Here is a 26,642-nt window from a genome sequence, read left to right on the forward strand (position 1 = left end):
CGATCGGGAAGACGACACCCGACTGGTTGCCGCTATGTCAGTCAGTCCGTCCATCATGGCGAGGGCGGAGTCGGGTGCTGGCTTGTCCTCGCCGCTACCCCCGGCCATGGGGATCTCGTGGGGAGTGGTCCCTGCGCCACGGACGCTGTCCCTGCGGCGGGCAGCGGCTGTGTTCGGGGAATCTCGTTGGTGGGTCGGAAGATGGAGATGGTGTGTGCCCAGGGCGGGACGTGCGCGCACGTGGCCCCTTCCGAGGGTTGTCTGTGTTTTGGGTGTCGGCTGGAAGTGTGTTTGCGCACGTGGTTGGCTGCTGCGGTCTGCCTGATTCTCTGGATTTCGCTGATGTGTATCTGTGTGGGTCTGTGGGTGAAGGATGTGGGCGCACGCGTGCTGCCTGTTTGGAGGGTGTGCGCCTCTGTGGGGTCTGTTTGGGTTGCCTGGGACTGTTTGTGTACCCACGCGTTTACGTGTGTATTGTGGCCGGTCCGTGCTTGTGGAGTTGTGCACGCGTTTCAGCCTCTGTTGTTTGGGGTGTCTAAGGGAGTCTATGTGCGTTGGTGTGTGTGTACTGTCGGCCTGGGGCCGCTTTGGGTTTTTTCTGGGGTGTGTTCTTTTGGTTCCGTGCAGATCCAGAACACCAGGTGTCTGATACCCTGGCTACCCTCCCACCGTTCTGTGTATCACCGCCTTTTGTAAAAAGATTCTGCAGAGGTAAACTGAGGCAGGTCGTCGGCAGCCGCGGGACGCATCCCTGTGCCCTTTTCAGGCGAGTAAACAGCCGCGCCTCCTCCCCGCAGCCCCCACCAGCAAAGCCCCCCTTCCGGCACCTAAATCGGGAGTCGCCGTGACTCACGCTCCCGCCTCCCCCAGCGCCGCGCCGAGCCAGCGAGCAGAGAGCGAGCGGCATCCGAGCGCCCCCCTCACCCCCGCCCCGGCCCCGGCCAAGCCCTGATGGTGGCCCCATAGGGAGAGCGCACTGGCCTTAAGGCCCCACCTCCAGGACTGCTGAGCTCTCGGACACTAACCCGCTCGGGAGCACGTTCGCGGAACGAGGCCCCTGCCCCCATGCGCCCCCCTTACGGGCTCCCTGGGGCAGGCCCTGCAGCCTGCCACCACCCTCCCCCCAACCCCTGCACTGTTCTTTAAAAAAGAAAAACAGAAAGAAAAAACAAAAAAAGAACTCCCCCCACCCCACAAAATTCTGGTAATCAACCCTCACAGCCGCTTTTCTTCCTGCCAGAGGGGGCTCTGCGTGTGGGTGAGCGTTGAGCAAGAATCGACAGCCCCCCACCAGCAGACGCTGGGTATACCAAAATCCAGGACTGTGTCCCCCCACTTCTCTCAGGGACCCTCCCCCCTAAGAATATCCCCCAAGTAAACGGCTTCTAAGGGGCCGGCAAGGGCTTGTGGGTCTTCCCCAGATCATTTGAGGAGCCTGGGCTGCGCCAAATTGTAGGGGCGTCAGGGCTGGAGCGCTGAGCAGCGCTCTGGGAGGGTAGTGTGTGGGATGGTGGGTGGGGGTCAGGCCACAGCAGGAATTGCAGCAGGAAGGTAGTAGATAGTAGGAGCCATGGGATGGATCAGGCTGAACCTGAACCCGAAAAAAGCTAGTTTTGGGTTTTTTTTGGTGCGGGGTGTGTGTGTGTGTGGGATTAGGTAATTAGACTACTCGAGCAGGGATGACAGTCATTTCCAGCCCCCACCTGCAAATGAACCATGGTACCATGACCCAAGAGGAGACCAGCTGAGTAGATAAGGGGGTGGGGAGCTTGAGGATGCAAACAATAGTGGCTTGGGGAGGATGGTGTGTGTGTGGAGAGGGGGTGGCATTGGGGCGGATAGGGGCCTGGTAGGCAGTTGGAACCAGCTCAGCTGACCAGCTTTCAAACTCATCTTTGGGCCAAGATGGGACTGAAGTGCCCCCAGAAGACCCCAGATGAGAAAGATCAAGAAAGTGCAGTGTGAAGCTGGGAGTCACAGACAGCTCTGACATATCTCTAGGAGAAAAAAAAAATGCCCGTCCAGACCTCCTTCAGGATCCTAACATCCCCTTTAAGGCCTGGAAGAAACTGCCTCCTCTCAGGGGTAAATAGAGGCACACAGCAGCCTGGCGGGAGGCTCACTCCCTAGCTTGTGGGAGCTCTCTGAATGTGGGAGTATCACTGAGGACTTCAAGAGTTGCCACCCTTTCTGCATTCCTTTCTCTTACTGACTCAGGCAGATGCATAATGGAAGAAGGGGTTCCTTGAGGCTGTAAGGGGTGCGGGAGGGATGTCTGACCCACCAGGCTCCAGTTTCAGCTAGTTTCAGCTAGTTTTGCAAATGCAGGGAGCCTAGAGCACAGAACGGTCTGGTGGCTGGACCCAGCCCAGCTGGCCCTGTCCCTCCGTCTCACCTCCCAGCCTGGCCCCCCTCTCTTGCCTACCTGTCAGCTCTGGTGATGGAAATCCGCGGAGGGATCAGCAGTGGCAGTGTGGTGGGACGCGACGGCCAAGGGACCCCAGGGTTGGAGGGCTCAGGCTCAGCCCAGCCCAAGCCGGGACCCGTGGAGAGGCGACGTCGAGGGCGTCGGAGGTCAGCCCCTAGCATGTTGGAACGGCCGGGCTCGGGGTTCTCCCGCGGCCCCTGAGGAGGGTCAAGGGCAGGATGGGGGCACAGCATGGCCAGGGAGCTCTGGGCCCCTGCCCCCAGTAACATCCCTCTCTAACCACCTGAGAGTGGCTGCTGGGGGTGTAGGGTCCTTGTGTCCCCCACATGTCTTGGCCATTAGCTGATCCCTCGCACAGAGGGTGCCTTCTCACCCCTTATATTTGAGGGGTAGCCCTTCTTAGATGTAATTTTTGTGGGGCTCCCTTTTGCTGTCCTCATGCCTGTACACTGTCCCTCACTGTGAAATCGCTGTAACACAACACCACCCTCCTCTTGATCCTAATGTCTGCCCACCCCACACCTGAGATCCTCAAGACCTGATTTCCAGCACCCTGCCTCCACCCCACAACCCTCTCCCCACTTGAGTATCCTTCTGCCTCTGGGCTGAACGTCTGTTAATCCGGGCAGCAGGAGAATAAAGGAATCAAGGATGTAAATTGAGGCACGAGAGGGCAGGACTCCCCGAGGTCTCTTCGAAGTGAAACCGCTGGTGGTGAACAGCGGTGGTCACTAGAGGGCGCCCGTCTCCCCCTCCCACGGTCCAAGCCCCGCCCCCAGTCCGGGCCCCGCACCTCGCACCTCGTCCGGGATCCCGGCTACAGACAGGGCACTGAGACTCCTCTTCATCCCGCCAACCTAGCGCGCCGTGGGGGTCCCGGGGGCCATGTCGACCCTGGCCAGCGCCTCCTGCAGGACCAAGCCGAAGGCATCCGCCATTAGCTCCCTGGGGCTCCCCCTGCCGGCCGAGCCTGAATCCTCTTGCACCCGAGCCGATTGTCTCTCCTGGGGCATGACGTCAGCAAGTGGTTGACGCACTGCCTGTCGGTGACATCGCCCGCCCGTTGCCAGAGCGACAGCTGACGCACAGCGGGGCTCGGGACAGCGCCAATGCCCGGATCGGCCACTGGGAGGCTGGGTCGCCCCAACCCCCACCCGTACACACGCAGGGGCTTCCCCGCCCCGGGGATCCCGCGGAGAAGACCGGGAACTCCCAGCGCCGGCCGCGTACAGCGCGTGGTCCGAGCCGGGGGCCGGAGGAAGCGTCTCCGAGCTGTTGGGCTTTGATGCCTAAACCCGAAATAGCTCCAATGTGCGGGGGCCGGCCTCAGCGAGACGGCGTCTTGGGCACAGATGGGGGACGCGCAGGCAGAGGCGCGCGGAGACAGACAGGGACGCGTGGAAATAGAAACAGACAGGGACACAGACGCAGCTCCCAATGATAAGCGCGCTCTGCTGCCGGCGATCCTTGTCTAAAAGCTTGCGGAAGGCAGAGGCCGGCTCAAATTCACCTTGGCACTAGGAGCTGCAGATTATTGCTGTGTGGCCATGGATTAGTAACTTAAACACTCTGAGCCTCAGTTTCTCCTCTGTAAAATGGGAAGATAATTTCTACAGGGTCCATGTGAGAATGAAATGAGATCAGACCATATTGAGTTCTCACAGAACAGTGTCTGGCGCTCAGTAAGTGTTCAATAAATGCTACTAGCATCTGAGTCTGTGTGAGTCTGTTAAACCCCAAGTCAGATCAGGTCCCTCCTCTGCTCAGAGCCCTCAGTTGCTTACACCTGACTCAGAGGCAAAGTCAAAGTATTCAATAGGAGGCCCACACAGTGTGACACGATGTGCCCAGTCATCTCCCTGTTTTCACCTTCTCCCACTTTCTCCTTGGCTGACTCTGCTCCATCCACAATGGCCTCTTGGCTGTTTCTGGACACAGCAGGCAGGCTCCATCCAACCTCAGGGCCTTTTTTGCACCTGCTGTTCTGTTTGCTTGGAACTCTCTTTATCTCAAATATCAATAGGTCCCTCTTATCATTTGGGTCTGTGCTCATATCTCACCTCTTCAGACATTCCTCTTGGCATTTCTCTCCACCCAACCCATGTTTAAAGTTGCTAGCCCCTCAGGACTCCTGATACCCCTCATCCTGCTCTATTTTTCCACAATGCTTATCACTTTATAGCATACTATGTAATTTACCTATTACATTTATTGTCTGTCTCTTCTCACACTAGGATATCAGCTTGCTTGAGGACAAGAATATTTTATTCAATACTGTGTCCCCAGTGTCTAGAACTGAATCTGGAACATAGTAATCTCTTAAGTGTTTGTGCAATGTCTGGCTATTATTTTAAGGACTCAATAGCATATTTATAAAGTTCCTAGCAGGTCTACTATGGTGTAGCTACTTTCCCTTTCCTTTGGCTCTTATTTCTTTTCTTGCCTTATTGCACTAGCTAGCATTTCCGTTCAATGTCAACTAGTAGAAATGAGTATAAACACCAAACTAGTGCTTAGCACCAGCCAAGTCCACAATAGGTAGTTCTGAATAAATGGTTGAATGTATAAAGGTAGCTTAAAGGTCACTTCTACATCTCAGCCAGACTGATCCAGTCCATGTTCTAGGTGCCCACTGCTGCTTATTCTGTTCCCATTAAAGCACTTATTATTCTGGTTTGCAATTATCTGTATTCCTCAGTAGACAGAGCTCTGTGTGGGCAAGAAATGGTGCCCATTGATCATGGTCCCCCACACATAGTCTCAGGAACACTGAATGAATGAATGAATAAGGGAATAAATAAGACAGACACAGGCAGAGAGTGGCACCTCTCTATATATATGCAGACAGATACACATGCTTGGGCAGGCAGAGAAAAAGCCATGTAGTAAGGGCCACGCTCAGGCTCCAGAATTACACTGACAGACCTGCATTCAAATCCTGGCTCTGCCACTTACTGTCTGTATGCAGTTGGGCAAGTCACCTAGCCTCTCTGAGCCTCAGTTTCCTTATCTGTAAAACGGGGATAACATTCGTAACTACCTGAGAGGATTGTCGTGAGGATGAAGTGAAACAATATACATAAGGTTCTTAGTACAGTGCCTGGTTCATAGGAGGTGCTCATAAAACAGCAGCTGCTATCATACTAATGATAAGTTATCATGATTGTTCACTCACATGGAGCTAGACAGAAATGGGAGACGGCACTCATTCTTAGAGACTTCACTTTCTCCCATCTTCCCCCTTGCCCCGGGCCTCCTTGCTGTACCTCACACCCTTCAAGCATATTTGTACCTCAGGACCTTTGAGCTTACTCTTCCCTTCACCAGGAAAACCAGCCTCAGATATCCTGTGCTCCTCCTACCCCACCTTGATCTCCCTGACTTAGCTTTCATTTGGTTTGTTTCCTCTGGACTTGAAACATTCTACAAGATATAAAATTTACCTACTACTTTAATGAGCAATGGCCTGTCCTTTGATTAGGGCATGAGGTCAGGATGTTGGTCTTATTTGTCCCCTGCTAGATCTCTCAGACCTAGGACAATACTGTCATATAGTAGGTGCTCAACAAATCTCTTGAATGAATGAATAAACCCACTTGATTTCTTCACCTTCTTTGGTTCGCTGCTCAAAGGCATCTTCTTCCAGTGGGCTTTTCTGACACGGATGCCTCCCCAGCCCATCACTCTGTTTCTCACTCAGTCTTATTTTTCTTATTTATTTATGTCCCCTGATATATCATGTATTGGTTTTTGCTCTCCCCAACCTCTAATCCTGCCTTCCCCTCTTCTGGGAAGCAGGCTGGCTGAGGAGGGGTTCCAGATGGCACAGCAAGCCACTCTCAGCAGCTGCCACCAAGCTCAGGTTAAGAGAGGCCTCTCCCCTCAATCAAATTGTCAGCAAGATCAGCCACCAGCCCAACCTGGGAGCTCCTGGCCTGAACTGAGAAAATACTGGCTTCATCCAGCTCCCCTCCCTCAGAAGAGTGACCAACAGGAGGGGAAGAAGGGAGGATAAAAGTCCTTGTCTGCACCTTGGCCCTGAGCACTCAGGTCTCAAGAAGGACAGTTACTACCCAAGCTCCATGCCTGGCACTGAAGCAGGGCTCAAAAGACTGTCAAGGGCCCCAGACATGCATGCATGAGTGTGCATATGTGTTTGCATGAGACTTTGTACACAGTTGTCCATGCGCAACTGGATAGGTGGAACTTTCTGCAAATCTGAGTGTTCCATAGGTGAGACCAGACTGTTCTTGCAGAAGTGTATGTATGTGACAAGGTGTTGCCATATCAGTCTATGTGGGCATGAGATTGGATGTATCAATTAGTGATAACAGTTTGTGTGTGGCAGGGAGGAGGGACTGTGTGCACGTGGCAAGCAGCATTTCATAGTGGTTAGAAATGCAGATTCTGTGTTTAAATCTCTCCTTAGTCACTCACTAGCTATGTGGCCTCAGGTACATTATGTAGGCTCTTGGCTTGTGCCTGTATATGATATTTGTTAGTATAATTACATTTGTCTGGATTTAAGTGTGTGTGTGTATGTTGAAAAGTAATTTGTCTTCTCTGGCAGATCTTCCCAGATAGCCAGCCTAAAGTGGACCCTTCCATTTTCCTCTTTTATCACAAGCCATCTATTTCCATCACAGCCCTAATAATTTGTTATATATTTCTTTGTTTGTCTATGTTGTTTCTTTTTCTGTTTTCCCCACTAAATGTCAACTCCTCCATGGTGGTGGGGAGATATGTTCTGTTCACTGCTGTGTCTCTAGCACCTGGCATATAGTATTCCTGAATACTTGTTCAATAGAGGAGAGTAGAGCTGTGTCTTTTTGGAATGGGTAGAGAGTTGGGTGCTGGCTAGGTGAGTTTCTGGAGGTCCTTATGATCAAACCTGGTCTCTACTCCCTTCCTTCCCCTGTTGTTCACAATTCCTTCAGCCATCCTCACTTTATGAGAATGATGATACCCCATCAACTCCCAGTATTGCCTTTGACATCTTTCCCCTTTTCTGGGTCTTAAGGACTCACTTGCCTCACCTGTAAAATGGGAAGAGGATGGGCTGGTTCTTGATAAGCCTCCTTACTGATCTAAAGTGCTATGAAAAGAGTTTTAACCTAATCCCTTCTTTAATTTATTCAACACTTATACATCTCCTACTGTGTGCCAGGCACTGTTCTAGACCTGGCCCTGCCCTCACGGAGCTAAAGCAAACAGGGAAGGTAAATGTGAACCAGAAATGCCTATCTCAAAGCACCTTCCCAGAGAGTCACTCTGTATGCCTGATGGAATTTTAGTCTTTACATCTGAAATCACCTCGGGTGGTTCTGTTTATATACTGATCTTGCTCCCTCACCAGCCATGAGGGGCACCAGAGCAGGCGCCCAGCTGGTTTTGGTTGCTGCAGCCCCACTGCCTGGTTACAGCCTACTGGAACATAGCAGGCACTTCAGAAACAGGAGGGAAATGGCCTAAGAAATAAATGATGGAGCACAGGCAGGCTCACATGCACGACCTCACGGAATTCTCCCTTGAGGATTGGGTGTCATCACCCACTTTGCAGATGAGGAAATTGAGGCTCAGGAAGACAAAGCTGTTCCCTGGGTCCCACCTCAGCTAAGTTGTGTGTGGCTGTGGCATGCAGCAGAAGCAGCTTCGATGACCCAGAGAAGCATTCCCAGCCCCCACCCCACCCCACTTCACAGGTACAAGTGACATAGCAGGGGATGCGCTGAAGGGGATGGAGTAAGAGACTGAGGGACAGTGCAAAGCAACTCGGCGATCTCTGTTTCAGTCCCCCAGGGCCAGAGATGCTGGTCTGGCACGCGGTTAAGAAATGCTTGGAGCTGATGCGGGAGCTACCGGCGCCCTATCCCCAGTTTAGGGAGGTGGGGCCCAAGGGACTCCATTTCCATAAAGCTGAGCAGCTCTGATCTCCGAAGCCAGGAAGAGACCCCCTTGCCTTCCCGGGAATCCCTGGCGTCCGGGATCGTCCCCACATACACCCAGCTTGGAGGCCTGCGGAAGCCCTTAAAGGGCGTACCTGGAGGCCCTGGCTTTCTTTTCTGGGGAAGCCCCGATCGTCCTAGCCCCCTCCCTCCGGGGTGCTGGGTCCCCTGCCCCACCAGAGCCCAAAGCTTACCTTGCAGAGGGGCTGGGGAGTGGAGGCCCCGCCCTCTCTGGCCTCGGGGTCAGGAGAGGACAGGGGTGTCCGGACCCTTTGTTTGCTTGTGTGTGTATGTGTGGGTGCGCGATTGTTAGACCCGCTGGGATGTGGGTCCGTGTGCGCGCGTGCCCGGGCCGTGAAGGCCGCTGAGATACTGGACTGCCCAGGCTGGAGGAGGAAGGAGAGGAGATGGGGACTCCGCCGCCCCCGCCTGCCCACTCGCCTGAATGGAGTTCGAGGAGGAGCGGCTGCAGCGGGCGGGCGCTTTTGTGTGGATTGCACCTCCCTCTCCCCGGGCCAGGGAATCCCCCCCATCTAGAGCCCTTAACTCCAGTCCCTCCAGCCCCCTCCCTCTAAACACCCACTGTGGGGGAATCTGGGGAGAGGCGCCGCTCCGCGCTGGAGCTGGAGCTCATCCCATCCCACCCGCCCCCCACAGAACGCCCTTTAATCCGAGATAATCTTGACCCTAGGCTGCAACACGGCCTTTTATCTTGGTATCAAAGCGTGGATTGGGATGTTTCAAAGTGTGCGGTTGGGTTTGCCCAAGCTCAGAGTAACGGAGACCTCAGAAGCACGGCCAAGGGGACCCCAGGGGAAAGGTGAGGGGCTACGAGCGGTCCTAGAGTACCGCCAAAGGGAAAGCCCCCAACCGTATTTCCACATCTCCCCCGCCCCCAGAGCGCGGGGCCAGGAGCACTGGCCGCTGGCTAGACATTAGCGACATCCAGCGGCTGCACGGGGAGGCGTCGCGGACAGAAACCTGACTCCCATTAGAGGCGCCCGGGTGATTCCAGAGGGGGAGTGAGCGCGCGCAAATCCCCGCTCAGGAGTAGCTGAAAGTGGGAACACCATGGGGAGGCAGTGGTTCGAGCCGGGGAAACACCAGCCCCCAAGGCAGGACCACATCGTCCCTACCTCCGACCTCCGAACAGCAGGGCCACATTCGTTCTCCACTTAGAGCTTCCCAGGGCAGGGCCCTGGACCCCTAGGATTGGGAAGGTCCCCTCAGAGCAGTCACCCCTTCCCAGGGTAGGGTTAGTTCCGCCTTCACGCGGGGCAGGGGGCGAGGTCTTCTTGCCGAGGCCCCGCCCCTGCAGTGGCTTCGGGCTTACGTCTCTGCAGCGTGGCTAGGGGGACAAATCTTCTGTCTCGCCATCTGCCCGCCCTCCGTGGCCGCCGTAAACGCCCACTGGAGGGCAGCGTGAGATGAAGGACGCTCGAGGCTCGAGAACCAGCCCGTTTGCCCTCAGGAAATGCCTAGCGGAGACTCCACGCCCGATGAGGCGAGGTCTTGGCGGGAGCGCCCAGGGGCCAGAACACGTGCGCAGGGCCCTTTAAGACGAGCTCGGTCACCAGTGCCGCCGCTGCGGTTACTAAGGTTATGACGTCATGGAGGGAGGGGGCGGGAGCGTCCGGGCGGAAGCGGAAGGGGCGGGCCCGGGGCCCCACGGCCGAGTCTGCGCGTCTGCGGCCGCCGACACTGCCTTTAGAGCCCCCAGCGAGCTGGGCCTCCGAGGCAAGATGGTGGACTACAGCGTGTGGGACCACATCGAGGTATCTGACGATGAGGACGAGACGCACCCCAACATCGACACAGCCAGCCTCTTCCGCTGGCGGCACCAGGTAGAGCGCGCGCGCCCAGCCCCTTCCCCCGCTCGGGACTCCGCTCCAAAGTTCTGACCCCTACCCCTGCTAGGGACCCCTCCATTGACACCTAGGATACCCTTCCCACAGTCTGGACTTAAGCATCTCCCGGACTTCCTTGATTGAACTCCGGGTCCCCGAACTGCCGGGACTCGGGGGCCCTGCCCGCGATCCCGGGTCCCCGACTCCAGTTTCTACAGGAACTTCCCAGTTGACTCCTAGGGCACCTTCCTCAGAGTCTAGACTCCCAAGATAAGCTTTGAGGGTGCCCCCATCCCGTCTGGTACCTTCCGTTTACTCCTAGAAATCTGCCTGAGAGTCTCGACTCTGATCCTACTCGGGTATCCACTTATGATTTTGGATGTGCACATCGGCCCCTCCCCAATCCCTAGAAACCCTAATACTTTGAATCTATCCTAGGATCCGCCTCCCTACGGCTTGAGGGGGATTCCCATTCAGATCCAGAGATCCCACTCCTTCTCCAAACAGCAAGGAACTCTAATCTGTGAGATATCTTGTTACTGGCCTGGGATTTCAACCCACACCCAGTGTCTCTTCCCTAGAACATACACCAGGGCTCTCAGTCCCAACTAGAACTGGAGTTTGGGAACCCAGTTCCCCTGCAGACTGAATGACCAGCTCCACCACCCAGATGGAGCCTCCGATTCCAGCCATTCTCCATTAGCTTTACCTACTGTAGAACCCATTTTCCATTACACCAGGGAACTCTACCCCTGTAGCTTCCGGCCTAGCCACAGCCACTGCTCCTACTTGGTGTTGCAGACCCAGGCACCGCTCACCTCCTAAGATGGGCTTCCCGTAGGAAACTGCCAGCGTTGGAATGTCTCATCAGAGGCCAAGTTCAGAACCCAAGCCCCTCTGGCGTCAAGCCCTCCTCCTGACCCCAGCTTGGTCTGCTGCTCTCAAACACCCAGGTTGGCCCTGCTCTCACCAGGGACCCTCCTGGTCTGATTCCAAATTCACTGCTCCTTCCTTGATTTGTCCACAAATCCAGACCCCAGATTCTCTAGTCTGGGTGTCCTTCCACCCTTGTCCCTTTCTAGCAGTGCTCACAGGCCAACAGGGTGGCTCCCCTAAGATCTAATGCTCTAACTTCTTGCTCCCACAAATCAGCTCCTACACCCACATACCGTGCCTGTTCTACTGAAACTGAGGGTGTACACTTCTCAGAACCTCTTGGTTAGGAATTCCTCACCCCACCCTCCCATATGGCAATTCCCAGTCATTTATCTAGAACCTCCTAGAAGGACCCTTCTCTATCCTGCCAAGAACTACATCTGGTCCCCAGTCTCATCCCCAACCCATTTCTTAAAGCAGCAGTGTCTTGGGTAGCATACTGACCAGGCAAACTGTAGTGTAAGAAGAAAGTTCTAGCACTTCTATATCTTGCCATGTGTACCATTTTATTATGAAGTATTTAAGGCTTCTGCAAAACCCTAAGGACTATGCTTGGGAATACCCATTTCTGTCACATAAAGGATTTGGTGTATACTGCTGTGGGAGAACGGTTTGGTCCTGCTAGGTGGGAGACCCATGGCCCCCTCTCCTGAAGCATCCTCCCACCATGCCTTCCTCCCTCCTGTCACAGAACCTTTTCCTGGCCTGCTGCTCAGGGCCCAAGGCTGAGGACCGGTTGGGGGGCCTTAGCATCTCCATCAGGTGACAGGCAAGCTTGGGTTCTCATCTCAGTGCTCACACTTCTTTACTCTGGGTTGTGGGGGAGACCTCTCTCTTTACTGACCACTGTAGGAACAAAATGAGATTCGGTTTAAAAGGGACTTGGCTTGGGGCCTGTATGGAATAAGCATATGGGTGAGTGGATAGTAAAAAGGTAGCCTGGTGTGCTGAGCACAGGCCTGCCCACCCAAGTTCAAATCCTGGCTCCCGAATCACTGACTTGCCTCACAGCCTCTAGGGAGTTGTTTGACTGCTCTGTGCCTCAGTTTCCCAAGCTGGGAACATATAATAGTGTTCACCCCACAGGGTGATTGTGGGGGTTACCTTATTTATTTAATGTGTATAATATCCGTGGGACAGTACCTGGCATGTTATAATAAGCTCTCTGTAAACTTCAGCCAAGGTTGTCATCATTGTTATTTAGGTAATTTGTGCTCATGGTAAAAAAAATTTTTTTAATTCCAGAGGTTCCAGAATGGGACAAATGAGACTTCCCAGCCCCAGTTCCCCCAATTCCCTTGTCCAGAGACAGCCACCATTACTGGTTTCATCCATGAGTCCTGGTTTCCCTAACTGTAAGGCAGGAAGGCAGTAACACACGTGGGCCCTTCTTGCAGCCGTGGCCTCTGCCCTGCCAGCCTGCTACATCCCCTCCCGGAGGCGTAAAGCCCAGGCCAGGCACGCTGCCGCCCCCGTCAGCTCCAGGAGGCCTTTATTTAGCTTCGGCCTCCCTGGCGGCTGCTCAGAGGACACTGAGGAGAGCTTGGTGGCTGCTCAGTGGAAACCAGCAGGGTGGCAGGTTCCTGATGCCAGCCCCCAAGAGCCCCTCGCAGGACAGCAAGAAGGCTCCACGGTGACACAGGCTCATCATGGAGAAAGGGAGGCAGCAGAGGCCAGGGCTGCCTTCTCTTTCCTCTCCGTGAGCCTTATCCACTTGGGGAAAAATGAGGCTCAAGATGAGCCCAGTCAGGCCCGTGGGGCCCTGGGAAGGGCCCAGGTCCCCTGAGTCTCGCCTGCCATGTGTCCGGCCCTGTGCTGGAACCTGGGGCTAGGGCCTCGGATAAGGCTGACGCAAGTTAGTAGACCCTTGTGTCATGGCCACGACAGTGGTGATCGCAGTGGGACCCATTTTCCAAGTACTGTGTTGCAAGCAGTTTCCGTGGAGTAACTCACTTAGTCCTCACAGCCTATCAAGCCGGTTTTCGCAGAGGGGAACACCAAGACAGGGAGAAGTTTAAACAACCTGGTCAGGGTCGCATCACCGGTGGTGTGCAGTGGCAGTGCAGTGACCACCACTCCCCGTTACCAGGCGTTTCCTCCAGGCTGGAAAATGATGGAAGCATTTGAAGTGTTTTATTGCCTGAGCGCCAGAATGATCCACAGGGAGAGATTGTCCCCTCGGACAGACTATAACGACAAGCTGGCCTGGGAGTAGCTCTGGACTGTCCCTTGAAATTATAACCTCCTTTGCTTCTCTGCAGCTCTGTGTGGTGAGGTAGCCACTGTTGTCTGCATTTGAGAGATGAGGAAACAGGTTCAGAGGGGTTAGGGAATCAGCCCAGGGACACCCAGCCATTATTCAGTGACAATGGGACACAACCCCAAGTCTTGGGACCCCAGGGCCATCCTCCAGCATTTCATCATGTCGTCTGATGATCATGAGGGGCCTTTGGGGTTCAGTGACATGGGGTGGGGTCACCTGGGGAGGGCTGTGTGGAAGCTGAGACCTAGGGCAGAGCAAGTAGAGAAAGAGAGAATGAGTTCTAGGTAAAAGGGCAGCACGTGCAGGGCTGAGAGGCAGGAGAGCTGATGCATTCGGGGGGCTGCAAGGGCCAGCACCCCCTGGGACCCAGATTTTGGAGAGGAGAGTGGGACCCAGCGCCCCACAAGGCCTTGGGGTCATCTCGGCAGCTTGGGGCAAGGGGCAGGGGCCCCATCTGATCACAGGCACTCCAGGTTGGGGCGGGAGAGAGACCACAGGCAGATGTGTGTGTATTTCAAGGCTTCTGCGGCAGCTTCTGAGCCTGGGTTGGGGGCAGCGATTGAAGGCAGTGGCACCTTTCAGGGTTCAGTCAGTGGCTCTGTATTGAACAGGTCCTGTTGGAGGTCAGGGGAGATGATGGCGGAGCCCAGCCAGTGAGGGAGGCAGACAGGGCAGCAAGAACGGGGGAGGGAGGAAACGGGTGCCGTCACCCGGCTTGGGCCACAGCAGAAGGGGAGGTCTGAGGAGTGACCTCCAGGGGCAGGTGGCGGATGGACACTGACCTGGGCACAGGCGGGGGGTGCCGGCCTCCAGACAGAACTGGGTCCAGGGCCAACACCCGAGGTGGAACAAATTGGAGGACCATTTTCAAATGAAAACTGTCAGAACTTTGGGGTGGGGCGGGGCCAGTGAGCAGGCATGGGGTGGGGGGCTTCCCTGAGGGGGAACACTCCAGAAGCCTGGGTTTTGGGGGCTAAGATAGTGAGTTCAGTTTGGGGTGCGGAGGTGGAGATGCCTGCATGACACCCAGGCAGAGGTGTCCACAGGGCACCCAAGTGTGGCTGAGGGCCACTCCAGGGAGATGGGGGAGCTCAGACCATGGTGGGGTGAGGCCCCCATCCAAGGTCTCCATCTCCTTATTTTATTCACCCAACAAGCATTTTCTAAGCTCCTGCTGGGCGCCAGTGTGTGGATACAGGGCAGTAAAAATCTGTGGAGCCAGTGTCCTTTGAAGGGGACAGTGCCCAAAACATAATTCAGCAGTGGTCACTGGAGGTTAGCAGGTAACAAGTGCTGAGGAAGAAGATAAAGCAGGACACGAGCCAGGGGAGCTCGCGGTCTTCAGTGGGCTGGTCAGGGAAGCCCTGAACTGTAAGGCAACATTGCAACCAAAAGGGTAAGAAGTCAGGTGGGGAACTTGGGAGAGAACAGAAAGAACAGCCAGTGCAAAGGCCCTGAGGTTTGAAGTTGGTTGGAGAAAAGTGTGGCTGGAGGAAGAGGGTTCAAGTGGGAGGAAGCGAGGGCAGGGAGGTGGCCGACAGAGTGTGCAGGACCTTGTGGCCATGGAGATGACTTGGGCTTTCACTCTGAGTGAGGTGGGAGCCATAGGGGGTTCTTAGCAGAGGAGGGACTCTGACCAAGTGTGCACAGGTACAGGGAGGGTGAGGGTGAAAGCTGGGGCGTCCAGGACATGGAGACTGGTGCAGATGTTCCTGGGGCCATCCCAGGTGCAGCCAGTGGGAGCCCTAGGCCGGGGTGGTGCCGTGAGAGGGGCAGGCCTTTCCCCAGAGTGAAGGGCCTGCCCACCCGCAGGCCCGGGTGGAGCGCATGGAGCAATTCCAGAAGGAAAAGGAGGAGCTGGACAGGGGCTGCCGCGAGTGCAGGCGCAAGGTGGCTGAGTGCCAGCGGAAGCTGAGGGCGCTGGAGGCGGCTGAGGGTGACGGCAGCAAGGCCGAGCTGGAGCGGCTGCAGTCCGAGGCCCAGCAGCTACGCAGGGAGGAGCGGAGCTGGGAGCAGAAGCTGGAGGAGGTGCACAGGAAGGAGAAGAACATGCCCTGGAATGTGGACACGCTCAGCAGAGATGGCTTCAGCAAGGTGTGGGGGCGCCGGGCGGGCTCAGTGGCTGGCGGCAGGTGGAAGCAGGGGGAGGGCCAGGCTGGGGGCACAAGCTTGGGGAGCAGGTGTGGGGGTGGGGTGGATGAAGCCCCCCCTCTGATCTGCCTGAAGGCCATAGTCTGAGGCCACACCTGCCACACTCACGCTGCTGCCACACTGATGTTCATGGCACCGTCACCGCCTGCACCGTGGATGGGATGGGCACTGCGGCCGCGGCCCACCTGGCCAGGCGCGAGGCTCTCCTCGGCCTCGCCCCAGCCCACTCCTCCTCTCACCCCACCACAGAGCATGGTCAATACGAAGCCTGAGCAGGCGGAGGAGGAACCAGAGGAGGTGAGGGAGCAGAAACACAAGACCTTCGTAGACAAGCACGAGAGACAGATCAAGCACTTTGGTGAGTTGGGGAGGGGCTTGGGGGGTTTCTGCTTGGGGAATGGGGATGCGCATGGGGCAGGAGTCGGCCCCCTGCCTCCAGGGCCCTCCTTCCAGTACCTCACCGACCCCTTCTCACAGGCATGCTCCGTCGCTGGGATGACAGCCAGAAGTACCTGTCAGACAATGTCCACCTGGTGTGCGAGGAGACAGCCAACTACCTGGTCATCTGGTGCATCGACCTGGAGGTGGAGGAGGTGAGCAGGGCCCACTCCAGGGCAGCGGAAGGGCTGTGGCCTGAGGCTGCCACATGGTGACGCCATGCCTGTGCTCGCTTGGCAGAAACGCGCGCTCATGGAGCAGGTGGCCCACCAGACCATCGTCATGCAGTTCATCCTGGAGCTGGCCAAGAGCCTCAAGGTGGACCCCCGCGCCTGTTTCCGGCAGTTCTTCACTAAGATCAAGGTGGGCGCCTTGAGCGGCTGGGGTGGGGTGTGGCCGGGGGTGTGTGGGCAGAGGTCTAGTCAGACTGAAGCCCCGCGATCGCACCTCATCCATTAGCTGCTGGCAGGGCTGTGGAGTGGCTGGCCCCTGGACACATTTGAAAGTGGGTAGCTGACAGGATGTGCTTAAAACCCTGAGGCAGGGTGAGGGACAGAGTCAAGGACATCTTGGGAACCCCTTCTTATCTGAGCATCCAGAAGAGGAACAGAGCTACCCATGCTGCGGTGCGGGCAGCTGGGGGCAGCGCAGTCCCAGAGCCTGATCCAGAGCTCGGACATGGCACTGTCGAGTTTGAGGTCCCGCAAAACTCCCTGAGGAGGACGTGGAGGAGGTGGTGGCACGGGTCAGCGGTTCAGGGGGACCTGCAGGCAGGTGGCCGTTAGCATAGAGGAGGTAAAAGCAGGCTTAGAGGTGGAGGGGGGCTGAGCTCCAGGGTCCACCTGTGAACACCTTCCAACCCCTGACCCCACAGACAGCTGACCACCAGTACATGGAGGGCTTCAACGACGAGCTGGAGGCCTTCAAGGAGCGTGTGCGGGGCCGGGCCAAGCTGCGCATCGAGAAGGCTATGAAGGAATACGAGGAGGAGGAGCGCCAGAAGCGGCTCGGCCCTGGCGGCCTGGACCCCGTCGAGGTCTACGAGTCCCTCCCTGAGGTGGGCTCCCCAGCCCTGGCGGGCAGGCGGCAGATAGACCCCCCCCAGGGTCCCAGGGGTCCAGGCCCTGACTACAACGCATCTGCTCCCACAGAAACTCCAGAAGTGCTTTGACGTAAAGGACGTGCAGATGCTCCAAGAAACCATCAGCAAGATGGACCCCACCGTGAGTAACCGGGCCCTGGGCACACCTGCCAGCCACACTGAGCGCCCGGGAAAGCAATGGGCCCCCATCCCTCCAGCTTACTGGCGCAGGACACAACCAGGCTATCATGCCACATGCACACATTTATTGAGCACCCACTGTGTGCCTGGCATTCAGTAGTGAACTGGAAGCTTTCATTGACAGGTCACCCCTGCCATTGGGTGTCACTGTCTCTGGGCCATTTATGCAGACAGCCAGCACCCTGGGCTCGGCCGCTTTGCCCAAGAGGGTGGCTCCTCCCCAGCCTCAGTTTACCCATCAAACCACAATATTAACTAGGAAGAGCCTGGGGGTGGGGGTTGACCACATGATAGGTGTGGGTAAACATCAGTTGCTATTGCTAGAAGCGGTAACGGTGCTGGTAGGTGGGGACTTTGAGCCTTGATAGGCCTTGGTTTGACCCCATTCCTGGCCTAGTGGTTGGCCGCGCTGGTTCCTTCACCTGTAAAGTGGGTCAAGTCACAGGACCTGTCCCTAGGCTTTTCGAAGCTTCCATAGGAATGAGCATCTAGACCAAGGGTCTTCAAACTACAGCTTGCAGGCTCTCTGCCTGTCTTTACAAATAAAATTTTATTGGCACACAGCAGCCATACTCATTTATATTTCCATTTTGTCTGACTGACTGTGTGCTCCAAGCACACAGTCAAGGATTGTGGGTCGAGTGATTACAGCAGAGACCCTGTGGCCCACAAGCTAAAAACACCTGCCCTCTGGCCCTTTGCCAGATAAAGTTTGCAGACCCTTCTTCTCAGCATTCACCATTTAAGCTCCAGTTAAGTAAAACTCAAAGTCCCGTCTCTCGTCTGCACCAGCCACGTTCGCAGGCCACTGGCTCAGAAATAACGAGCAGTCAGCAAAAGCTTGAGGATGAGCGGGGCGCGGGCGGGCCGCCAGCAGGTGGCAGCGCAGCCTCACCCGCCGCCTTCTCCCTGCAGGACGCGAAGTACCACATGCAGCGCTGCATCGACTCGGGCCTCTGGGTCCCCAACTCCAAGTCCAGCGAGGCCAAGGAGGGGGAGGAGGCGGGCCCCGGGGACCCCTTGTTGGGAGCCAGCCCCAAGCCGGGCGACAAGAAGGGTATCAGCGGATGATCTGCCCCAGCCGCCTGCCTGCCTACAGGCCCCTGTGCACCCCTTTCCAGAAAACAAAAATAGATGCCACTTCCCCAGCTCCTGGTTTCCTCCACTTTTGCTGCTCCCGCCCAACCTGAGATAGGGGTCAGGGGGCCTGTCCCCCTCCACTGCCCTCACCCCCCCCACCAGCACTCATCCGAGTCTCTGCTTTGAGTCAAGGGGCTTCACTGCCTGCGGCCCCCTCGTCAGCATTATGCCAAAAGCCCCAAGGGTCCGGGGAGGGTAGAGGTTGCCAGGCTAGTCCACAGGGTGTGGGTGGGGGGTCCCCAGCTGAGGGGCCTGCCCTGGTCGCTGGTGCTCTGTCTTCACTGTCGGTCTGCTGTGGAGCCTTGAATATGGTAAATAACAATCATCTTCCAATAAAGGATTTCAGATGCTCAGCAGGGTGTCACGAGGGCTGTTGGCACAGCTCTTCTCTTCGGGCTGGGAGGGAAGCCCCGGGACTGTTGGCAGCCTGGCCTGTGACACCCCAGCTTTGCCCTCAGCTACCTAGGCAGCTTCCTCTGTACTCCAGGCTCTTGTATATGCTGTTCCACAGCCTGGAACGTCCTCCCCTGGGGGTCCCTACCACCGTCCATTCAGGAGCTTCATTGCCCACCAGGTCTCCCTTTCCACATGGCCAGCTCTGCCTCCCAAGCAGATCCTGAGCCCGCCCCCCCTGCGCTGCACACCGGCCCCAGCCTCCTAGTGCTCGCCCTCTTCCATACTGGGTGGACCCCAACAGGTGCCAGAATGTGGGGTCCAGGCATATCCCTTCTTCAGCTGAAACCACAAGTTCTTGCAGCTCACCAGCCCCTGCTCCCTATACCCAGTCACCTCCCTGCCCCCGTCTTGGGTTCCCCCCACATCCCCATTCTTCCTTACCCATCCTTGAGCACTTTATCAGTGTGACCTTGGGCAACTTAGCCTCAGTGCCCCCCTCGGTATGATGAGAGTATTGTCAGTGCCTTCCTCCCCACAGGAGCCATGAGACGCCACAGGCAGGCTCGGTGCCTGGCCCTCAGATGCTCTAAATGCAGGCCTTGGCGTGTGTCTGTTCCTCTGCCTGAACACCCTTTCCTGCAGCCTGCTAGGAGGGCTCCTCTAAAAAGCAGTGAAATATTTGGGCCACAGAAAGGGCTTTAAAAATAGTACAATGAACAAGGACACCTCAGCTTAAGATGGAAGAATCCACAAACCAGTGAGGCCCTCTGCCTTCCCCTCCCAGGAGACACCCCTGGCGGCTGCTTGTCACCTGGACCGGAGCTCGGTGTTCCTGCTGGAGGCCTTCAACCCGCCTGAGGCGGCCCTGATGCCCAGCCAAGCAGCTTGCCTCGTGTCCAGCCTCACCGACCTGTGTATTGTCTCCCTTATGCTGTGAGCACCACCAGGGCACAGAGCACGTCTTCCCCGGTCCTGAGGTATTCGCAGCACCCCAAAGGGGTCCTGTCACAGAGTGGGCCCTCGGTAAATGTTTGCCAAAGCAGAGAGCCCCAGAATGCCGTTGTGCCCAAGATGGTCGCGACCAGGGGGTAATAGTGAGCTGCAGACCCTGGTGACATCCCCTAAATTTAGTAGCGTTTCATGTGGACGAGGAAGGCAGGCGGGGGCCTCGGAGGGCTTGAGGAGAGCCAGGCATCCTAACGCCCTGGATAAACCATCCATCCAGGATTGTCACTTAGTTCTTTACTGTGAAGACTGGTCAAAGATGAAACTCGAATTACTGATTTTTCCTTTCGCCTCAGGCTCCGATAGAACGCAGCACTGTTAATGATTCTTAAAATTTTGGTATTTTGTTCATCATGCGTTTTTTTTTCCACGTTAATTGTGCTTTTTGAAAATATCGCATTAAAGTTTTATCTTGGTTACTGAGTTTCCCAGCACCCTCTTTGCTTTCATCCCTCACCTGCCGCACCACCCCAGCTCTGGCCTTGGAAGGACACAGCATTTAAAACGTCAAGTGATACTAAGATCACAGTGAGGCAGCAGCGTCTCTACTCCCTTCTCTTGTGTGGTTCCCTGCCTCCAACCACAGGAATCCACTGTCTACGCTTTCTTGTGACTCCTTACAGGCTTTTGATAAAATCAAATATATTCCTCCCTTTCATTATCCCTGCCCCTCCATTTTACACAGAACATAGCACATCCTACAATCTGAAATGCACCTTGCCTTTTTCACTGAACAATATGGCCTGCAGACTTTATCATGAGATTGATACTTCTGTTGCCGGGCAGTCCAACCTGGGGAGATCTCCCTGCGCGCTTGGTGAGACCTCAGCCCAGAAAAGGGTTCTCGACTCTGATGGAGAAAGAATTCATGAACAGGTTAGATAAATGTAGGGAACAGACAAATTCATTAGGGCCAGAGTGGTAGTAAAGGGCAGCAGCTGTGCAGGCTATAGAGTGCAAGGAAGAGATAGAAAGGGGAAGTTAATTGCAAATCCCTCGCCAACTCCAGCAGCCAGGATCAGCTGTCATTCAGTGTTAGCTCGAATCTGCACCATGTGGGAACTAAGCCCCTACCACCCCAAGACTGGGGGGAAGCCACAGAGCACTGGACGGAGTGAGATTATATTCTGGGAACTTCCCAAAGATTTTTCAGCAGGCTACAAAAGAGCATGATCATACAGCCGCAGTCCTGTGCAGGTCACCCAGGCAATGGGAACTTGCAAGCCCAAATCAGGGATCTCAGTAGCCCTTCCCTACTTTCCTAGAATAGAACAGAGACAGATTGAAGATCTGTGCTTAAGTCTAGAAAACAAAATGAAATAGCAAAGTAACAAAGACACCGCTGGAAGAGCACAGAGACAAATGCAGTAAGTTGAGCAGCGAGAAGGCTTTATTTAAGGCAAAAAGTACACACTCAAAAGGGGAGCAAGGGGCAACCTCAGAGAGCATGTGCGCTTAAGAGCTTAGGATTCTGTCTTTTAAGGCTTTCAAGAAGGGGGGAAAGGTTGGAGTGGTACGTAGACATGTGGTCTCATGATGTCTGTCTCTGGTGAGAGACATGTCACCATCCATAGTCCTCTAGATATTCTGTAAGATAAACTTCATACAAGGAATTTTGTGATACCTGTTCTTCTCAAGATAGTGGTTACCCTTAAGCAGTGGGGACATATCATTTAGAACTGCTTGTCCTGCCTTAAGATAGGCTTGGTTATTGGGTGATTACCATAAAATATGTTAGGAATCTCACCTCTTAACTCCCTGGTTTTTAAAATGGAATCTTAAGATGAAGTCCCTTCTGTTCTGACTAAACTATTTATACATATCGACATTTTTCATCACAGGCAGGAAAAATTAATCATGATGCTTGTCCCATGTCCCTGCCCTACCTTGCTTCCTCTTTCTTTCTATCCTGCTAGAAAGTTCTAGTACGTGTATATTCAATGTTCACTTCACCTGCCCTCTTGATTAACAGTTGGGCTTTTTCCAGTCTCTAATTTTGCAAACAGTGCTTCCAGAAATACCCTTGTGCGCCACTTCCCATGAGTACAGATGCCCTGCCTGTAGGAAACATTCCCACAAGTAGGTTGGCTGGGTCTTCGTGGGAAACAGAATTGCACTCAGAAAGTTTTAACTGAACAGCCATCATGAATTCAGGCACTGATGCCAGTGATCCGAGCTCAGGTTGGAGAACCAAACAATGCATCCGTTTCTTAAGGCTGCTGTAACAAACAGCCACAGACTTAGCAGGCTCAGCACAAATATATTATCTTACAGTTCTACAGGTCAGAAGTCTGACCCAGGTCTCATCAAGCTAAAATCAAGGCATTGATTGGTAGGACCGCCATTCTGGAGGCTCTGGGTAGGATCCATTTCTCCATTTCCTTGCCTTTTCTGGGTTCTAGAAGCTGTCTGCATTTGTTGGCTCATGGCCCCCCTTCTCCAGGCTTCAAAGATGGCAAAGATACAGCAGCATGGAGCTCTTAACACATCCAGAGGTAGAACTTGCTGAAATCTGGAGCTGCAAACAAGGAGCTCCTCCCTATGGGATATGTGGCTCCAGAGAAACCCAGCCACTGCCTGAACTATGGCCAGGGAGTAGCGCCTGCCCTCATGGGTCTCCCACCGCCAGCCCCTGCCAGGCTTCCGCACTGGCAGAACCCACCAGAAGCCAGGGATGTGGAAGCTGAGTGACACAATTTGTTTATTCTGTGGCCACAGGAAGAAGCCCTCAATACACAGCTGCTCATAAGCAACAAGTCCCCTGCTGGGTGCTGGGCACAGATCCTAGAACAAGTTACTCCATCACCGATCCCCTTTCCCTGCTTACCTTCTCTCCCTGCGTGCCACGAAACCCACTTATTAGTATTTATCTGGTTTATATCAGCTCCTTGAAGTCAGGGATTCCTGTGTTTTGTTCATGGCTAAATCCCCAGATCCTACAATACAAGGTGTCCATAAGGGTTTTTTTTTTTTAATTGCAGTAAAATGCACGTACCGTAAAATCTACCACTTGAGACATTTTCAGGTATATGATTCAGTGGCATTAAGTACAAGAAACTTGGTTCCTATTAAATGTAACTCCCCACTCATAGAATATCTGTAATTTTGTGACTTACAATGCTTATTTTATTTCACACAATGTTTTCAAGGTTCATCCACTGTGTAGCATGTATCAGAAATTCATTCCTTTCTAAGGCTGAATAATATTCCTCTGTAGGACACAATTTTGTTTATCCATTCATCTGTCAGTGTACACGTGGGTTGCTTCCCCTGCTTGGCTACTGTGAATTATGCTGCTATGAACATAGATGTACAGACATCTCTTTGAGTCCTGCTTTCTTCTTTTAATTAAAGTATCATTAATATATAATGTATATTTGAAACAATCTTGCATTTGTTTCAAACATACATCACAGTGGTTCATCAGTTCCCATGATCAACTTACATTGTGATTGGCAATTATTGTGCTCTTTTATCCTTCCCCCACTCCCCACCCCCTGCACCCACCCCTCCCCTTTGGTGACCACTAGTCCCGTCTCAGTGTCTGTGAGTCCTGCTTTCTTTTGCGTGCCGGAAGTGGAATTGCTGGAGTCCACCCTAAAGTGGAATTGCTCACCTCTGAGGAATGACTAACCCATAAATGTGTTTTGAATTTAGTAATTCAACATTGGGGCCCCAGACACAAAGTGGGGGCTTCTTCTCAAAACCTTTGTGTGTCGTTTGGAACCACGTGAGTGAATTACAAATTTAAAAATAAGGAAATAGTTTTTTTTAACATTAAAACAAAAAGAATGGTGGTACAAGGATATTTTTTGGAGCCACTGAAAGCACAATGTTGGTAACCACAGGATTGTCCATGTATAGGAAAAGGGACAAATTCTAGCCCATTCATGTGTAAAATACTACACGATACAGCGGTGAAATGCAGTGAAATACGGTGACTCACATCAATGTGGATGAAATTCATGAACAGAAATGTGGGCATAACGTGATTCAAAGAAATAGATGGGTTCCCCCATCCTTTCTTGTATGACTTCAATTTTCACACGCATATGAAAAATTTCTCATAGCATGAGAAAATGCTAAACATCAACTACATAGGACATGACACAAAACTGTGTGTTCAGGAAGATGTCACATATTGAGAGAGATGTGGACACAGCCAGCAAGTTACAGAGTCCAGTGGAGGCATAGGATTACGTAACGTTCAGGCACAGGCTCTCCCTTGCCTCAGCTGTAACCCCTGCTGGGGACACCCTTCCCCTGACATTCATGTGCCTGGGAAAATGATCCCAGGCCACCTAATCACAAATGGCATCTCAGCTGCCTGCTTTGCATTGTCCCTATCATGTCATTGTCGACCACACTATATTTTTCTTATTTATTCTTTTCCTCAGCTGTCTTCCTGTCCAGAGCATCTATGCCACAGGGGCAGATTTACCCACTCTCTTCTCTGCTGCGTTCCTAGAACCTAGAGCAGGGCTGGCTACACCGTAGGTGTTCAAGAAATGTGTATCAACTAAATGGCAGGTAGCCTTCTTCATTGCTTAGGCGGCAGGAATGGACACCACCAGCTTCCGGACAGCTGCTCCCTCAGAGGATGGAAATGTGGAGTGAAAAGCAGAAATTCACTATGGTATTTTGTGTTTTATTTTTCTGCCAAAGTGGATAGCACAGGTGATTTTTTTTCTTTCTTTTCTTTATTCTAGTAAAATATACATCATGTAAAACCTTCCATTTTAACCCTTCCTGGGTGCACGGCTAAGTGGCATTACGCGCATTCACACGGCCGTGCAACTGCCCCCACCATCCATCTCCAGAACCTTCTCATCCTCCTAAGTGAAACCTGTCCCTGTGAGACAGTCACTCCCCACCCCCTCCCCCAGTCCCCGGCCCCCCCAACCCACTTTCTGCCTCCGTGAATCTTGAGTCCTCTGGGGATCTCCTAGGAGTGGGATCAGACAGGATCTGTCCTTGTCTGGCTTCTTGCTCTTAACATAATTCTTTCAAGGTTCATTCACATTATAGCAGTTGTCAGAGCTTCACTTCATTTTTTTTCCCCCAGATTTTTTTTTATTATCAAATGTGGTTCAACTATCCCATTCCCCCTCCCCCGCCCCCATCCACTACCCCCTCCCCCTTGGTAACCACTAGATGCTGCTCTGCGTCTGAGTCTAATGCTGTTTTGTTCCTCCTGTTTTGCTTTGTTTTTATACTCCACAGGTAAGTGAAATCATATGGTATTTGTCTTTCTCCACCTGGCTTATTTCACTAAACCTAATACCCTCTAGATCCATCCATGTGGCTGCAAATTACAGGATTTCTTTCCCCTTGTTTAGCTGAATAATATTGCATTGTGTATATGTGCCACATCTTCTTTATACATTCATCTATTGATGGACAAGAACTTCATTTCTTATAACAGCTGAGTACTATTCTGCAAGGCCAGACCACATTTTATTTACACCTTCATCTGTGGATGGACACTTAGTTTGTTTCCACCTTTTGCCTAGGCAGGTGATGTTTTTATTTATCTCTCTGCCTTTTTCAAGGCCTGAAATATTTCCTAATAAAACAATTCTGCCATTCACATATAAATCAAGTATAAAATCAAACGAATATTCATATTTGACCTGATTGTTTATAGTTCATGATGCGTGATCAAAACCGAAAGTTTCTGTGATGACTGCCCTTGTCCTGTTCACCATGTAAGAACTTATTCACCATGTAAGAACTTGTTCGTTATGCTTCAGAAGATCGGAGACTGATGAGAATTAGGCTTGGGGTGGATTAATGATTGTGCATTGAGTCCCCTATACAGAATTTTATTGTTGTTAACAACCATTTGATCAATAAATATGAGACATGCCCTCTCAAAAAAAAAAAACACAATTCTGCCAAAGAGACCTGTACATAGTAGAAAGGAAAGGTCACCAAGAAATATCATTAAATGAAAAAGTTAACACTCACTCTCTGGGGTGGGGTGGGGGGGAGGGGCGAGGGGGATAAAGGGGCACAAAAACCTCAATCATAATATAAGTTGGTCAGGGGGGATGGACGTACGGCATGGAGAATATAGCCAATGGTTCTGTGACACCGTCCTGTGTTGACAGATAATAACTGCCCCAGTTGGGGTGAGGATTTAATAATGTGTGTAACTACTGAACCACTATATTTGTATACTTGAAACTAATAGAATATTGTGCATCAACTACACTTCAATAAGAAAAAAATAGCACTCACTCTGCACCTGGCTGTATATGTGTCACATCTCTGAGTATGGATCTTCAATTAGCCCCCATTTTGCAGAAGGAGAAACTGAGGTCCAGTAGTTAAGGGACTTCCCAGGATCACACAGTGGCCGGCCTGGGATTTGAACTCAGACTTTCCAGCTCCAGCCTTTGTATGTATGACTCCTGTGTTTCCACCCAGGGCCAGCATGGCATGTCCTGTCTGTGGCTGCTCATGGAAGCTTCTAGAGGCCAGGTATTCACAAGCATAGTTGGTGGGGTATAGGACTTCCTTCATGGCTGTTTCAGAGAGGGGGACTGACTATTCCCTGACCCCTCCCATTCTAAAGGAGACAAAAGAATTTTGTTCTTAAGTCACCAGCTTTTGGCTTTTCCCTGTCTAGTGGGAACTTTGGAAAGCCCCCCAACCCCAGCCCTGCAGAGTCTGGGGAGTCCCCGAATTTATCTTCCTCCTGCAAACCCACGAAGAAAGCATGACCAGTTGTTCCAATTTGCCCAGTGCCCTCTCTGGGAAACCCCCTCAGTCCTGGGCAAACCCCAACAGCGGGCAGGGTGACCTG

The 26,642-nt window shown here is 53.4% G+C and overlaps 1 protein-coding gene across 2 annotated transcripts; it reads left to right on the forward strand.

Annotated features, from left to right (window-relative positions):
• The first annotated feature begins 10,005 nt into the window (after positions 1-10,005).
• Positions 10,006-20,250, forward strand: CDC37 (cell division cycle 37, HSP90 cochaperone). 2 transcript variants are annotated; one of them, XM_036903133.2, is made up of 8 exons: positions 10,006-10,217; positions 15,232-15,513; positions 15,820-15,928; positions 16,048-16,163; positions 16,249-16,371; positions 16,883-17,065; positions 17,160-17,231; positions 18,206-20,250. In XM_036903133.2, exons 1-8 carry the CDS (start codon positions 10,116-10,118, stop codon positions 18,359-18,361), a joined length of 1,143 nt encoding a protein of 380 aa, XP_036759028.2. In that variant the 5' UTR covers positions 10,006-10,115; the 3' UTR covers positions 18,362-20,250. The 2 variants fall into 2 exon arrangements, with proteins under 2 accessions (XP_036759028.2, XP_036759036.2); XM_036903141.2 differs by having other exon boundaries at positions 19,611-20,250.
• Positions 20,251-26,642: the final 6,392 nt, after the last annotated feature.

This window comes from Manis pentadactyla, chromosome 12, assembly GCF_030020395.1.
Source record: "Manis pentadactyla isolate mManPen7 chromosome 12, mManPen7.hap1, whole genome shotgun sequence".
NCBI classification, from domain to species: domain Eukaryota; kingdom Metazoa; phylum Chordata; class Mammalia; order Pholidota; family Manidae; genus Manis; species Manis pentadactyla.